This window comes from Chrysemys picta, chromosome 7 (genome assembly GCF_011386835.1).
Source record: "Chrysemys picta bellii isolate R12L10 chromosome 7, ASM1138683v2, whole genome shotgun sequence".
NCBI lineage: Eukaryota > Metazoa > Chordata > Testudines > Emydidae > Chrysemys > Chrysemys picta.
Genome location: NC_088797.1, coordinates 96,446,093 through 96,459,978, shown reverse-complemented (window position 1 = coordinate 96,459,978; position 13,886 = coordinate 96,446,093). Strand labels below are relative to the sequence as shown.

At 39.6% G+C, this 13,886-nt stretch overlaps 2 protein-coding genes across 7 annotated transcripts in view; one reads left to right on the top strand and one right to left on the bottom strand.

The window, feature by feature from the left end:
• PLCE1 (phospholipase C epsilon 1) overlaps window positions 1-13,886 on the top strand; it is a 329,780-nt gene that overhangs the window by 303,089 nt on the left and 12,805 nt on the right. For all 4 annotated transcript variants that reach the window (XM_065552073.1, XM_024107295.3, XM_065552074.1 and 1 more), the window contains 5 exons: window positions 5,343-5,604; window positions 6,372-6,490; window positions 9,595-9,723; window positions 12,039-12,248; window positions 13,656-13,817. In XM_065552073.1, coding sequence (XP_065408145.1) covers window positions 5,343-5,604; window positions 6,372-6,490; window positions 9,595-9,723; window positions 12,039-12,248; window positions 13,656-13,817 — 882 coding nt within the window. The remainder of the gene's footprint in view (window positions 1-5,342; window positions 5,605-6,371; window positions 6,491-9,594; window positions 9,724-12,038; window positions 12,249-13,655; window positions 13,818-13,886) is intronic.
• Window positions 9,719-13,886, bottom strand: part of NOC3L (NOC3 like DNA replication regulator) — a 43,557-nt gene continuing 39,389 nt past the window's right edge. The window contains exon 22 of one of the 3 annotated variants that reach the window (XM_042856816.2): window positions 9,719-10,509. The gene's annotated coding sequence lies outside the window, so the exon portion shown is untranslated. The remainder of the gene's footprint in view (window positions 10,510-13,886) is intronic. The other 2 variants (XM_065552077.1, XM_065552075.1) reach the window with 2 other exon arrangements.

Sequence of the window (13,886 nt, the reverse complement as noted above, 5' to 3'; positions counted from 1 at the left end):
AATGTATCTTATTTTGTGCCTTAGCCTTTCTGATTTTATCCCTGCATGCTTGTGCTATTCTTTTGTTCTCATCCTTAGCAATTTATACATTTTTCCACTTGTTGTAGAATTCATTTTTGATTTTCAGGTCATTGACGAGCTCCTGAGGGAGCCATATTGTCCTCTTACTATTCTTCCTATCCTTTCTTTCACATACGGGTAGTTTGCAGTTGTGCTTTTAATACTGTCTCCTTGAGAAATTGCCAGCTCTTCTGAACTCCTATATCCCTTAGATCAGTGGTTCTCAACTAGGGGTCCGAGGCCCCCTAGAGGGCCACAAGCAAGTTTCAGGGGGTCCTCCAGTGTTAGACTCGCTAGGGCCCAAGGCAGAAAGCCAAAGCCCCACCATGCAGGACTGCAGCCCAGGGCCCTGAGCCCCACCAACTGGGGCTGAAGCCGAAGCCTGAGGAACTTAGCTTCACAGCGCCCCCTGTGGTGTGAAGACCTGGGCACTTGCCCTGCTTGCTACCCCTTAACACTGGCCCTGGGTTTTATATGCAGAAAAACAGTTGTTGTGGCACAGCTGGACTGTGCAGTTTTTATAGCATGTTAGAAAGAAAAATTTTGAGTACTGCTGCCTTAGATGAGTTCCCAGAGGACATGGGACCTACCAGATTTCTGAGTTTTAGTCTGCTTTTTTGAAGTCTATTGTCCTTGTTCTGCTGCTTTCACTACTTCCTTTCATTAGAATCACAAAATGTATCATTTCATGATCCCTCTCACCCAAGTTGCCTTCAACCTTCAGATTCTCAACCAGTTCCTCCCCTATTGGTCAGAATCAAGTCCAAAATGGCTGTCCTCCTGGTTACTGCCTCCATTTTCTGAAACAAAAAGTTGTCCTAATACAGTCCAAAAACTTGTTGTTATTGGAAATTTTGTGTTTTGACATATTACTTTTCCAACAAATGTCTGGGTAGTTAGCCCCACATTACTACTTGGTCTCGTGTTTTGGATATATCTGTTTATTCCAGAAATGCCTTGTTTACCTCTGTGACGGGGTTCCCTCTCCACTCTTGGCACCTCCTGCTGGTCGCTCTGGGGATTAGCTTCGTCTCATGCTGTGCCCTCCTCAGCGGTCTCTCCACCCGTCATCTTCTCTGTATGCAGTCTCTCTCACTCTCAGTGCTGCAACTTCTGGTCCGTGGCTTGGCCCTCCGACCAGGTCACTAAGTCCCTCCCTTTCTGGGGAAATCACAGTTTTTCTGGACCAGCTGTCCGGCGGGCATCTCTGACACCCTGAACTGTAGCTGGTAAGGGAACCCAGGCCTACTCTCTACACTGGGTTCCAGCTCAGAGACCCTATAACATGCAGCCTGGGCCTGTACTGCCTTTGACCTTGCTGCTGTTTCCCTGGGCTTTTTCCTACCTAACTGGCTCCCCTTACCCTGGATTTGCCAACTTCTCTACTCCCTTCTCTCAGGGAGTTGGTGCAGCCTGCCTTCCTCCAGCCTCAAATACTCTTGTCCCCCTTTCCAGGGAGTGACTGCCCTTGCCTAGCCGCAGCCCTCCTCTCTAGCCAGCTACCTGCCTTTCTACAGGTCCCGTCCTGTTCCTGCCCAGATGAGCCCATTCCTCCTCCATTAGCTCCCTGCCTTGCAGCCTAATTAGTAGCTTGGGCCCATCTGGCCCCACCCAGCTCTTGCCAGGCCAATGTGGTTGCACGCCCAATCACAACCTCCTGTTCCTAATCTGGTGGTCTATAATGGACACTACCATGACATCTCCCCTATTTTTCCCCTTTTATCTTTACCCATAGATTTTCAAGTGGTTTATCTCTCACCTCCTTCTGGACCTCAGAACAAATGGATATGTTTTTTTTATGTATATTGCAACACCGCCTCCCTTTTTATCCTGACTGCCAAGCGAACAAGCGATATCCCTCTGTACCAATACTGAAGTCCTGAGACTTATCCCACCAGGTCAATTAAATCAGAATTTAGCTTATATACTAATACTTCTAGTTCTTCCCGTTTATTCCCCATACTCCTTGCATTTGTGTATAGAGATGTAGGATGTTGAGCAGATTCCCCTACTGATTTCTCTCATGTTGCTCCTATGACCTTACTGTAATTTTCCATGTCTCCCCCTCCTTGCCCCCCCACATCTAGCCCTCTGCTGATCTGCCTGGACACCTGGCCCCTGGCTCCAGGGTCCCAATACTCCTCCATGGTTCCTATACCCAGGCACAGGCAACTGGGCAACAAAATAGCAGATTAAATTCAGTGTTGATAAATTCAAAATAATATACATTAGAAAACATAATCCCAACTATGCATACAAAATGATGGGGTCTAAACTGTCTGATACCATTCAAAACACAGATCTTTGGGTCATCGTGGATAGTTGTCTGACATCTGCTCAATGTGCAGTGGCAGTCAAAAAAGCTAACAGAATGTTAGAAACCATTAGGAAAGGGATAGATAATAAGACAAAATATATCATAATTCCACTATGTATGCCCACATCTTGAATGCTGCATGCAGTTCTGGTGGCCCCATCTCAAAAAAGATACATTAAAATTACAGCTGCCAAGCAATTAAAAAAAATAATCGTGCGATTAATCACAGTGTTCAACAATAATAGAATACCATTTATTTAATTATTTTGGGATGTTTTCTACATTTTCAAATATATTGATTTCAATTACAACACAGAATACAAAGTGTACAGTATTCCCTTTATATTTACTTTTTGATTACAAGTATTTGCACTGTAAAAAACAAAAGAGCTTGTATTTTTCAATTCACCTAATACAAGTACTGTAGTGCAATCTCTTTATCATGAAAGTTGAACTTGAATTATGTACAAAAAAACTGCATTCAAAAATAAAACAATATAAAATTTTAGAGCCTGCAAGTCCACTTCTTGTTCAGCCAGTCGCTCAAACAAGTTTGTTTACATTTGGAGGAGATAATGCTGCCTACTTCTTGTTCACAATGTCACCTGAAAGTGAGAACAGGCATTCTCCTGGCACTGTTGTAGCCAGTGTCGCAAGATATTTACGTGCCAGATGCTCTAAAGATTCACATGTCCCTTCATGCTTCAACCACCATTCCAGGGGACATGCGTCCATGCTGATGATGGGTTCCGCTCGATAACAATCCAAAGCAGTGCAGACTAACACATGCTCATTTTCATTAGCTGAATCAGATGCCACCAGCAGAAGGTTGCTTTTCTTTTTTGGTGGTTCGGATTCTATAGTTTCCACATCAGAGTGTTGCTCTTTTAAGACTTCTGAAAACATGCTCCACACCTCAGATTTTGGAAGACATTTCAGATTCTTAAACCTTGGATCGAGTGCTGTAGCTATCTTTAGAAATCTCACATTGATACCTTCTTTGTGTTTTGTGAAATCTGCAGTGAAAGTGTTCTTAAAATGAACAACATGTGCTAGGTCATCACTATAACTGCTATAACATGAAATATATGGCAGAATGCAGGTAAAATAGAGCAGGGGACATACAATTCTCCCCCCAAGAAGTTCAGTCACAAATTTAATTAACACACTTTTTTTTAACGAGCATCATCAGCATGGAAACATGTCCTGGAATGGTGGCCGAAGCATGAAGAGGCATACGAATGTTCGCATATCTGGCACATAAATACCTTGCAGTGCCAGCTACAAAAGTGCCATGCAAATATCTGTTCTCACTTTCTGGTGACATTGCAAATAAGAAGAGGGCAGCATTATCTCCTATAAATGTTAACAAACTTGTTTGTCTTAGCGATTGGCTGAACAAGAAGTAGAACTGAGTGGACTTGTAGGCTCTGAAGTTTTGTTTGTGAGTGCAGTTCTGTAACAAACAAAACGTCTACATTTGTAAGTTTCACTTTCATGATAAAGAGATTGAACTATAGTACTTGTATGGGGTGAATTGAAAAATATTATTTCTTTTGTTTATCATTTTTACAGTGCAAATATTTGTAATAAAAAATAATATACACTTTGATTTCAATTACAACACAGAATACAATATATATGAAAACATCCAAAATATTTAATACATTTCAATTGGTATTCTATTGTTTAACAGTGCGATTAAAACTGCAATTAATCATGATTAATTTTTTTGAGTTAATCGCGTGAGTTAACTGCCTAATTAAAATTAGAAAAAGTAGAGAAAGGGAACAAAAATTATTAGGGATATGGAACAGCTTCCATACGAGGAGAGATTAAAAAGAGTGAGACAGTTCAGCTGAGAAATGAAATGACTAAGGGAGGATATGATAGAGGCTTATGGTTGTTAGTCAAAATAGTCAGGGATGCAACCCCATGTTCTGAGTGTCCCTAAACATCTGACTGCCAGAAGCTGGATGACCTCAGGGGATGGATCACTCAAGAATTGCTCTGTTCTGTTCATTCCCTCTGAAATATGGTGAGACCAGCCACAGTCAGAAGACAGGATACTGGGTAAGATGGACCATTGGTCTGACCCACTATCACCATTCATATGTTCTTAAGTTCCAATAACTCCCCCATTTTCCTGTCCCGTCACAGGCCTTTATAGCCCCACGTGTAGCCTGCCTCCTTTTAATCGGTTCAGTTCAGCCTACCTGCTCTGACACTGGGGAGCTGTGCCTGGTTTACTCACAGGGCCCAGCTACTCTGTGACACCACCGTAGTGTCAGTTAGTGAGGTCCTGATCCTGAAAACATTACACTGGGGCTACTCACTTGAATAATGTTACACATATGCTTAGGTATTTTCAGGGCTTCATTTCTCCCTTACTGAAAAGACTTTTATAAACATCAGTAGTAAATCTTTTTTAAAATAATATAATATAATGAGGACATATTATTTAAAGGATGTTCTGTCAGAAATTTGGATGTTTTTAAATTAGTCCCTTTGTGGAGATATTTGAGAAAATGTATATGAGATTAACAGGAATCAAATGTATCCTAATTCTGAGCATTTAGGGTCAAATTCTCTCATTTATCAGAGTAGCTCCATTGAAGTCAGTGGAGTTACTCTGATAACTGAGAGGAAAAATTGACCCTTATTATCTAGATTCCAAGTACAAGTACATTTTTTTGGATTAACCTTCAAATACTTTGAATTGTTACATTCATAATCTATGTTCTAATTTTCAAATGAAAGATACCCTAGCAAGTGTATTTGTTTTAAGCTGCTCTGTTTCTGAAATTACTATCTTGGCAATTCAGAATACTGAATCAGGGTTGTAATTAGATCAGCATGTTAACAAATTGTTCTTTGGAGTATGATAAATTTTATTTAACTTGAAAATGCAGCATAAAAAAACCCAACCCACTAATTGGTTACTTTGTGTTCTCCTCTGCTTCAGATTGTGTCTGGACAAAATGTTTGTCCTAGCAACAGCACAGGAAGTCCATGCATTGAAGTTGATGTACTTGGCATGTCTTTGGATAGCTGCCATTTCCGCACAAAACCCATTCATCGCAATACTCTCAACCCCATGTGGAATGAACAGTTTCTCTACCGGGTTCACTTTGAGGATCTGGTCTTTCTTAGATTTGCAGTTGTTGAAAATAACAGCTCAGCTATAACTGCTCAAAGAATCATTCCACTAAAGGCTCTAAAAAGAGGTAAAATACAATTTGCACTAACTTTGTACATAGTGCCTAGATCCTGAATTATGACTGAGAGTGCTCAGCATCACTTAGTGGGATGTATTTAGTTCTGGGGCCATCTGTCTCAGATGTCAATTAGAGCATTTTCACTGCTCGAGTTATGCTGTGCTGGCTACCCTTTGCCCCCAGAGGCCATTCCAGGAACTTGTGATAACTAGGGCAGAAAGATGTCCCACCCATGCCCCCTTTTCCATGGCTATGCTCGTTGCACCAATGGCTGGAAAAGGTGGGGAACAAAGTGTAGGGGTGCTACAGTAACTGTCACCTAGGATTTCCTCTACACCAGGAAATTCTCAAGAGAGGTGGTCAAGTTGGTCTCAGGGCTATCTTATGCCACTGTGGTAATACAGAGTAGTCTTAACATACTGGATGGTCTGGTCCATTACGTTCATTGCCCAGGATAAAAATAAATATTTTTATGCTGTTTAATACTTCTAATTTATTTTTTTGCTTTCATGAATGAATGTATTTTGTTCACAAAAGAAAGAATGACTTTGGTGGGAGTTAAGGGTATTCAGTCTCCTGAGGTACGCAACACTTCATAGGATCATGCCCTTCCTGTTGCGCAAAAAGGAATTTAAATTCAAATCATTACAGTGCTTTAATAGTTCAGGCACAGCAAAATCTTAGATGCTCAAGTTTTCAACTTTATAAATCATGTATTCCACTTTAACATAATATGCTTGACAAGTTTTCTCTGCCCCAATGACATATTGTTTTAGGGTATAGACATCTCCAGCTACGAAACCAACACAATGAAGCCTTAGAAATCTCAAGCTTATTCATAAACAGTCGGAGGATGGAAGAAAATCCCTCTGGGAATGTTGTGCCTACTTCTTTGGTAATTTGCTTTATGTGAATATCAAATATATTTGTTCATGTGTTTCAAACGACTAATAAACTGTTACAATACATCGGAGAGACAAGCTGGGTGAGATAATATCTTTTATTGAACCACCTTCTGCTGATGGAGACAAGCTTTCGAGCTACACAACTTGTATCTGTCTCTTCCATCAACAGAAGGTGGTCCAATAAAAGATATTATCTCACTCACCTTATTTCTCTCAGATCTTGGGACCAACCAGCTACAACACTGCATATTACAATACATAGACACTTAGGACCACTTTTTTAAACACTGGGGGCTTGTCTACACAAATATTTAGTTCTCGGCAAGCTGGAGTGTGAATCTACCCCGCACTAGCCTGCTGTGGACTAACTGTCTCTGTGGATCCTGCGGACGTGCTTTAACCGTTAGTTAATGAGCGTTGATCTAGATCACATTAATAAACTGGTCATGTGTGTCAGCAGGGTAGATTCACACTCCAGACTGCCATGAACTAAATGTTTATGTAGACAAGCCTTGAATGTTGCAGTGTTTAACTTCTAGGCACCCCACCACACAGTGAAATCCTCAGAACCAAGTTAAGTGCCATTTACAATCCATAGGGAGAGTTAGCTGCCTACCAATGGGATTCACAGAAGCCTGGCAAGCTGAGCGGGGAGCCACCTAAGCCAGTCATTACGAAATGCTGAGAAGAGGATGTGGCTTGAGCCCAGCCCCTCATAGGTAGTTAGGTGCCAAACTCCAGGCTGGAGGGAGGTGCCTGTCTGCTCTCAGGATTCACAGCCACGAACCCTCTCCTGGACTTAGGGCTGACCTGGCTGAAGCACCTTTCTCACAAAAAACAAAAGGGGAGAGAGAGACATTCCAGCCCATGATAGGCAATAGGTGAGTGGTCAGGCCACTCACCTGTGACGTGGGGGGCCTCTTTTCAAAACCCTGCTCTGTCTGACTTGGAGCAGGGACTTGAACTTGTCTCCCATATCCCAGGTAACCACTAGGCTATAGAGTCAATTTCTGCCTCTCTATCCCAGTGAATATTTAATTGTTTATACAAAATGGAGTAGCTTCAACAGGAAAAATGGAGAGTGACACACACACCCGCCCCCTGGTGGTTTGGGCACTCACTTAGGATGTCAGAGACCTGGGCTCAGGTCCCTGCTCTAAATCAAACAGAGTGGGGATTTGAAAACACATCTTCCACAGCCATGGTCAGTGCCATAGCTATTGGGTATTCTGGAGGGGACATACATTCCAGCCAGCCCCAAAAACTCCTAAACTGGTTATCCCAAACTGTCTTTGTGTGTGGTCCAGTCTGGTAGGCATACTCCAAGACAACCTGCTGGATCAGAGCCCACTGGGGAGACAGTAAATAGTAAATTTGCACACACACAAAAAAAGGCATTTTTGGGCCACTGACACTATTCACAAATTCAGGTAGAATTCAGCAAATAATTTCGGCCCAAAAATTGATTTTCTTTTAAACAGTCAAAATGATTTGGTTTTATCCTTTTGAAACACTGTTTTATGTAGAAATTTAGCTATATTTATTAAAACAATTAGATATCAATTACTCATTCAGCTCTAGTCAGGATTTAGGTTTTGTGCTTGTTCTAGGAAACTTCACCAGCAGAAACTCAGGCACCTACAGGGTTAAGTGGCAGTTGAACAGGGCGTTTGGAGATCTCCTGGCACCCAAATGTTGGACTTTGCCACCTAAAGTGGCAGTTAGTTGTGCCAAGGTGATTCTGAAAAACACAGTAGGTGTCTATCTGCATCTTTAGGTGCCTAAATACCTTTGAAAATCTGGCCTTCGGGACATATCCATAGATTTCTCCTTATGTTATATTTTTAAGTATCAATAATTTTAAGGCTATATACAGTTAAATGCCAAAAAGTTTAATCAGCTATATCAGTGATACTCGGACTTCAGTGTTTCAGGAGCCAAATTAGCGAGCAACATTACCCAAAAGAGCCACAGTAGTGTGAATTCATGGTCTCATTTACATTATTTACATTTATTCATAGTTAAACGGGAAATATTTAGTTTTATAATATATATAATGCTCAGAGCAAATAAGTTAATAACTTTAATCGGTTAATAACATAGTAAAAGCATCCTGCTTGGTTAATAACTTAGATTGGTTAATAATTAAATCACACCGTGTTTTAATATCATGTGCTGAAAAGAGCTGCAGGAGACGCATTAAAGAGCCACTTGTGGCTCAGGGGCCTCAGTCTAAATATCACTGAGCTAGATCCTTGAGTCTGGTTGAGTCATATTCAGTGCTGGTCATAGGGGTGGGAGCAAAGTTGTCTGTCCAGTGTCTGTTTCCTTATACATGTATCATTAGCATTTCAGTTGAGACCAAAAGTGATGTAAGTCAGAGCAATTGCTTCTGTCTCTGACACAATGAGATGGCTCTTTGCAGTGTTATAGCTGTGTTGGTCCCAGAATATTAGAGAGACAAGGAGCACGAAAAAAATGGGAAGCTGATAGAACTCTGTAATAGGAAAAGGGGCCTCAACAGGGGTATAATCTGTATAAAGCAGCTCAGAGTGCTGGACTTTTTATTTTTTTATTTATTTGAAAATGTATTATTAATCCCATTGCTGATGCCTAATTATAATATGTCAAACAAAACGTATCTCCTGGCTATCCCATGTGGAACAGGCATCAGCAGAATAAAGGCTAATTAATAACCCACCAAGAGGATGTATATTATATATACATACTCATGGATTTTAAGGCTAGAAGGGGCCAGTGTAATCAACTTGTCTGACCTTATTCATAAACCATAAAACTACACCCAGTAATTACTGCATTAAGCCTAATAACTTGTGGTTAACAGACATCCAGTAATGGAGAATCTAGCAGATCAAGGTGTTCCAATAGTTAATTACTCTGACTGTTAAACATTTGTGCCTGATTTCCAGTTTGAATTTTCCTAACTTCAACTTCCAGCCATCAGATCTTGTTATACCTCTGTCTGCTAGATTGAAGAGCGTGTAGGTACTTATAGATTGTCTATGCATTTTCTGTGAGACCTATAAATAATATGCCTATATATCTGAAAAAATATTAACTGTCTTTTGAACAGTTGTTTAGCACAGAAGAGAAGAGAACTTCAACATTGTACAGGGTCACAATACATGGAATTCCAGGCCCTGAACCCTTTACTGTTTTTACTATAAGTGAACGGACTACAGCAGCACAGCTTCTTCATCAAGTAAGTATGTTCACTTGCCCTATATAGAAGGTCACAAGAATCCGTAGTAACCAGCTATGTGCTGGGCAGTATCTGACATTCCTACTTTTATTTGGAAGCATTACATTTAATAAAATGGATGCATTAACAAATATATTTTTACCACTTTAAAGAGTAAGAGATTATTTTGTAAATCTTTTTGCTAAGGAATTAATTGAACAGCTAAGATATCAGTGAAGTTTTCCAAATCTTGATTTAGGTAATAATTCTTAATATATGAAATGCAATTCAGTAACAAAAATATATATAAAATTTAGTTTTCTTTTTGCAGTCCTGCTGTTTGAATTAATCAATATGACAAAAAATAATTAGGTAAAATTACAGGAGTCTACAGTTTGTTACAAGAAGGAGCTGTATATGGTTAATTATTTAATGATAAATCAAAGTCCACATGACATACAGTTCTCATAACAAATCATTACTTTAATATTTTATCATATCCTAAGTTTCTTTTTGGTTTTGTATATATTCAATGTCGCAGCTCCTCTAGTGGTTTTAATGACCATTGCGAAGTTCATTAGAAGAATTCCTCATTGCCATACTACGTTGGGCTGTGAATTAAACGAAGGGAGAGTTGGATTTGGTCAGTACTTAGAAGGAAAACAGGGTTCTTTGGTGACTGGTGATTCTGTAGTTGGTACTCTTCTTGAATCAGTGCTGAACCAAACCTGCAGCCTGGTGTACAGTGTAGTTTGCTGTTGGAGATGCTGTCTTTCAGATAAAATGCAAAACCGAGGTCAGGATCACCTGTAGTTATTAAATAACATGATGCTTTACCTACTATTAGAGGTGTTCTTGCTATATTACTATTTGGTACCTACTTAAATTTAGTTGAATTTGGCTTTATAGAAGACATATATGTAATTTGGGGTCTTTGAAAATTAATATTTTATTAATAAAAACATTTAAAATAACCAGAATTTTAGGAATTTAATATAAACTTTTCCAAATCACCTTGAACTGATCTTAGCATGCAGTTTTAAAAGACCCTTGTTACTCTGGTTTGTTGTTGCACAAAGCTGCCTAAAGCTGATTACTGTAGAGGAATCTTATATGAAAATGAAACCCACATCAAGGGTGATGACATTGCAGTGTTAGGACATGGCAGAATGACTCAAATCCCAGTCTAAGGGAAGAAAGTGCAGTGTCCTGAAACTGCCACAATACCTGTGCAATTATACCTACCTATCTCATAGAACTGGAAGGGACTTTGAAAGGTCATCAAGTCCAGCCCCCTGCCTTCACTAGCAGGACCAAGTACTGATTTTTGCCCCAGATCCCTAAGTGGCCCCCTCAAGGATTGAACTCACAACCCTGGGTTTAGCAGGCCAATGCTCAAACCACTGAGCAATTATGTACCAACTGAATGCTGTTGTCAACATAAGACCAATTTTTCTGCAACTCTCTGATGATCATTATAATTAGGAATCAGCTAAAATGAGGAATAATCTGAATCTTTGTGCAAAATTCAGACTGAGCCATGGTTTGAAAAGTTTTGGTTACCATACTTCCAGGATCCACCAGGAGCAGAAAGGCCAAATACCACAAGACAGATGGGTCTTGAGGTATTTCTGATCTAGCCAGAAAAAATTTAATGAGAATGTCCAGTCTACCCTTCAAATCCCTTCCTCACAGCATTTGCTGTCAGGGGTACTGTAGGCTATTAATTGTGATCGGACCAGTTTGAGATAATACTGTATACTGTGAATCACTTCTGAGCAACAGCTGAACATGAAGTTAAAGCTGGATAATGACAACGGTTTTTCTCTCGTGCTGAAGATCTGTTTGGACACCATATTACCTATCACTATTTTAATGTCTGGGCAAACAAAGATGAGAAAGCTTTTTGAACAGTGGGTTAGGCTGGTTGCCCTTGCATGTACACTTTTCTGTTTAATTCTTTGAATATTCTAGAAATACAGAGTAAATGTTAAAGGACTTAGTTCATGAGTAGAAAAACCTAAAACTGATTAACTCAACAGGGGTTGTTATTTCAGCAGTGGGAAAATACTGTACTGTCCTGGGTTTATGAATAAATTGACCAGTCAAACTGGACAGACATAAATTCAAATAGTATTGCCTTGACTGGAATAGTTGAACTGTTTGGGTAATCTAAAGATTAGTTATGAGTAGCAGATCAGAAATACTTGTCTACACCACCAGAATTAAATAATTGATCATAGCTTTTTGTATACACATTCATTCATAGCTACTAAACAAGCACTGTTTATGTCTAGCATTCTAATAGTTGTATATATGTTGTGGTTCTGTCTCAGATTTTGGCTACCACAAAAAGCACCGAATCACATGCTCCAGATTATATTCTGATGGAGGAAAAATGTTTTATATCTAAAGAAAAGACTGAGTGCAGGAAACCACCATTCCAGAGAGTGATTGGCCCTGAGGAAGGGCTAGTACAGCTTTTGAACAGCTGGTTCCCAGAAGAAGGATATGTTGGAAGGATTATCTTTAAAACCCAAGAGGAAGTAAGTTTGTTCTGGAAAAACTGTCTTTTACATACATAACTAAAAATAATGATCACAAGAGGGACAATACGAGCATCACATTTGGTTTGCTAAGTTAAATCTTATTGACACACACAGCATTAACAGAGGACAGCTGAGCATTGTCAAGTTTTATGCACCTATCATTTAGTATACTTGTGCAAAGACAGATACACTTTCACACAGCCCTGTTGATCGCTGAAATGCATCATCGTTATTTAGTATTTGTATAAATCAGAATCAGGCCATTATTGTACTGGGCACTGTACAAAAAAAATACAGTCCCTGCTCCCAAGGAGTTTAGATTTTTAATAGTGATTAGATATGAAAGCATGTCAAATGTAAGGAATGAAAGGAGTAAGGTAGATGAGGGTTATAGCTGTTGGAACACTAGATTGTAATTATTAGCAAGAGTATACTACGGAGACAGCAAGGCTTTTTCTTATTTAAATTGATAATTACCTTTAGATAAAGAACCTCAGCAACTGAGAGGATGGGGAAGGTGTTGTCAGTGACAAAATGGGGGAAGAGGCAGGGTTCTAGAAGGAAGTCGGTTTTAGCTGCTGTCAGTCAGGACATCCATGAGATGTCCTCAAATCCAGGGATTCGGGTGCAGGGAGAAGAGTCAGAAGTAGAAAGGTACCTAATGAAATGACCTGGTTTTCAGGAGTGCTGGCACTTAAAACTCTGTTCAGCACTCAGTGGCAATTATTTAGTTTGAACATATGTGTGTGTGTGTGTGTGTACATATCCATTTGTATATTTAGAGAAACACGTATACACAACATTTATGAAAGTTTATTTAACTCTTGGGATGTTTGAGAATGAAAAGTTCTGTCAGTGCAAATTTTATTTGATAAATTTGCAGAGAAATATTTTTTATCCTTTTATTATTCCTACAGTTCTTCTGTTGCAGCTTGAGTTTTGTAAAATCTTTATTGCACATCTTTTTTCCTAGCCTCCAATCCAGTCTTATTTTGGTGCATTTACTTCATCGTCCACAAAGCAAAAGGTTACCAGGTCTGCATTTGCTTGGGGGAAACAAGTGTATGCTTATTCAGTTGAAAGTATTATTTTGAGTTTTGTGTAAGGAGCTAGGTACACTGAATTAATGCATGAGCCCTTTGCTTCGGAAGACACAGGTCAAAATTCATCTTAAATCAAAACTAAAAACTAGTGTGAAGGTTTAGTTTTAGTCTTCATGGGACACTAGTCACCATCAAAACACCTTTACAATTTGGCACAAATCCAGAGGTGGCAGTCTGTTCTAGGCAGTGGAAGTGCATTAACATTCCCATTAGGTGACATAAGACCCTTTTAAAAATCCAACCTTTAGTCACTTTTCTCAACTAAATACATTTTTTGTTTTCTCTTTACATTTTTTCACAGAATTTGAATGGGAGAAACATTTTTCAAGAAGAGAAAGAAGATGCAAACATTAGCTCTGAAGATGATAGTTTCTTTGTTCAAGTGCATGATGTTTCCCCAGAGCAGCCTCGCACTGTCATCAAAGCTCCCCGCTTTAGCACAGCACAGGATGTAATACAACAGGTAGAAAGCCTTTCTTTCAGTGTTTTCCTGTTTCCACTCATTTGTTAGAGGTGGGCGCATACAAGAAAT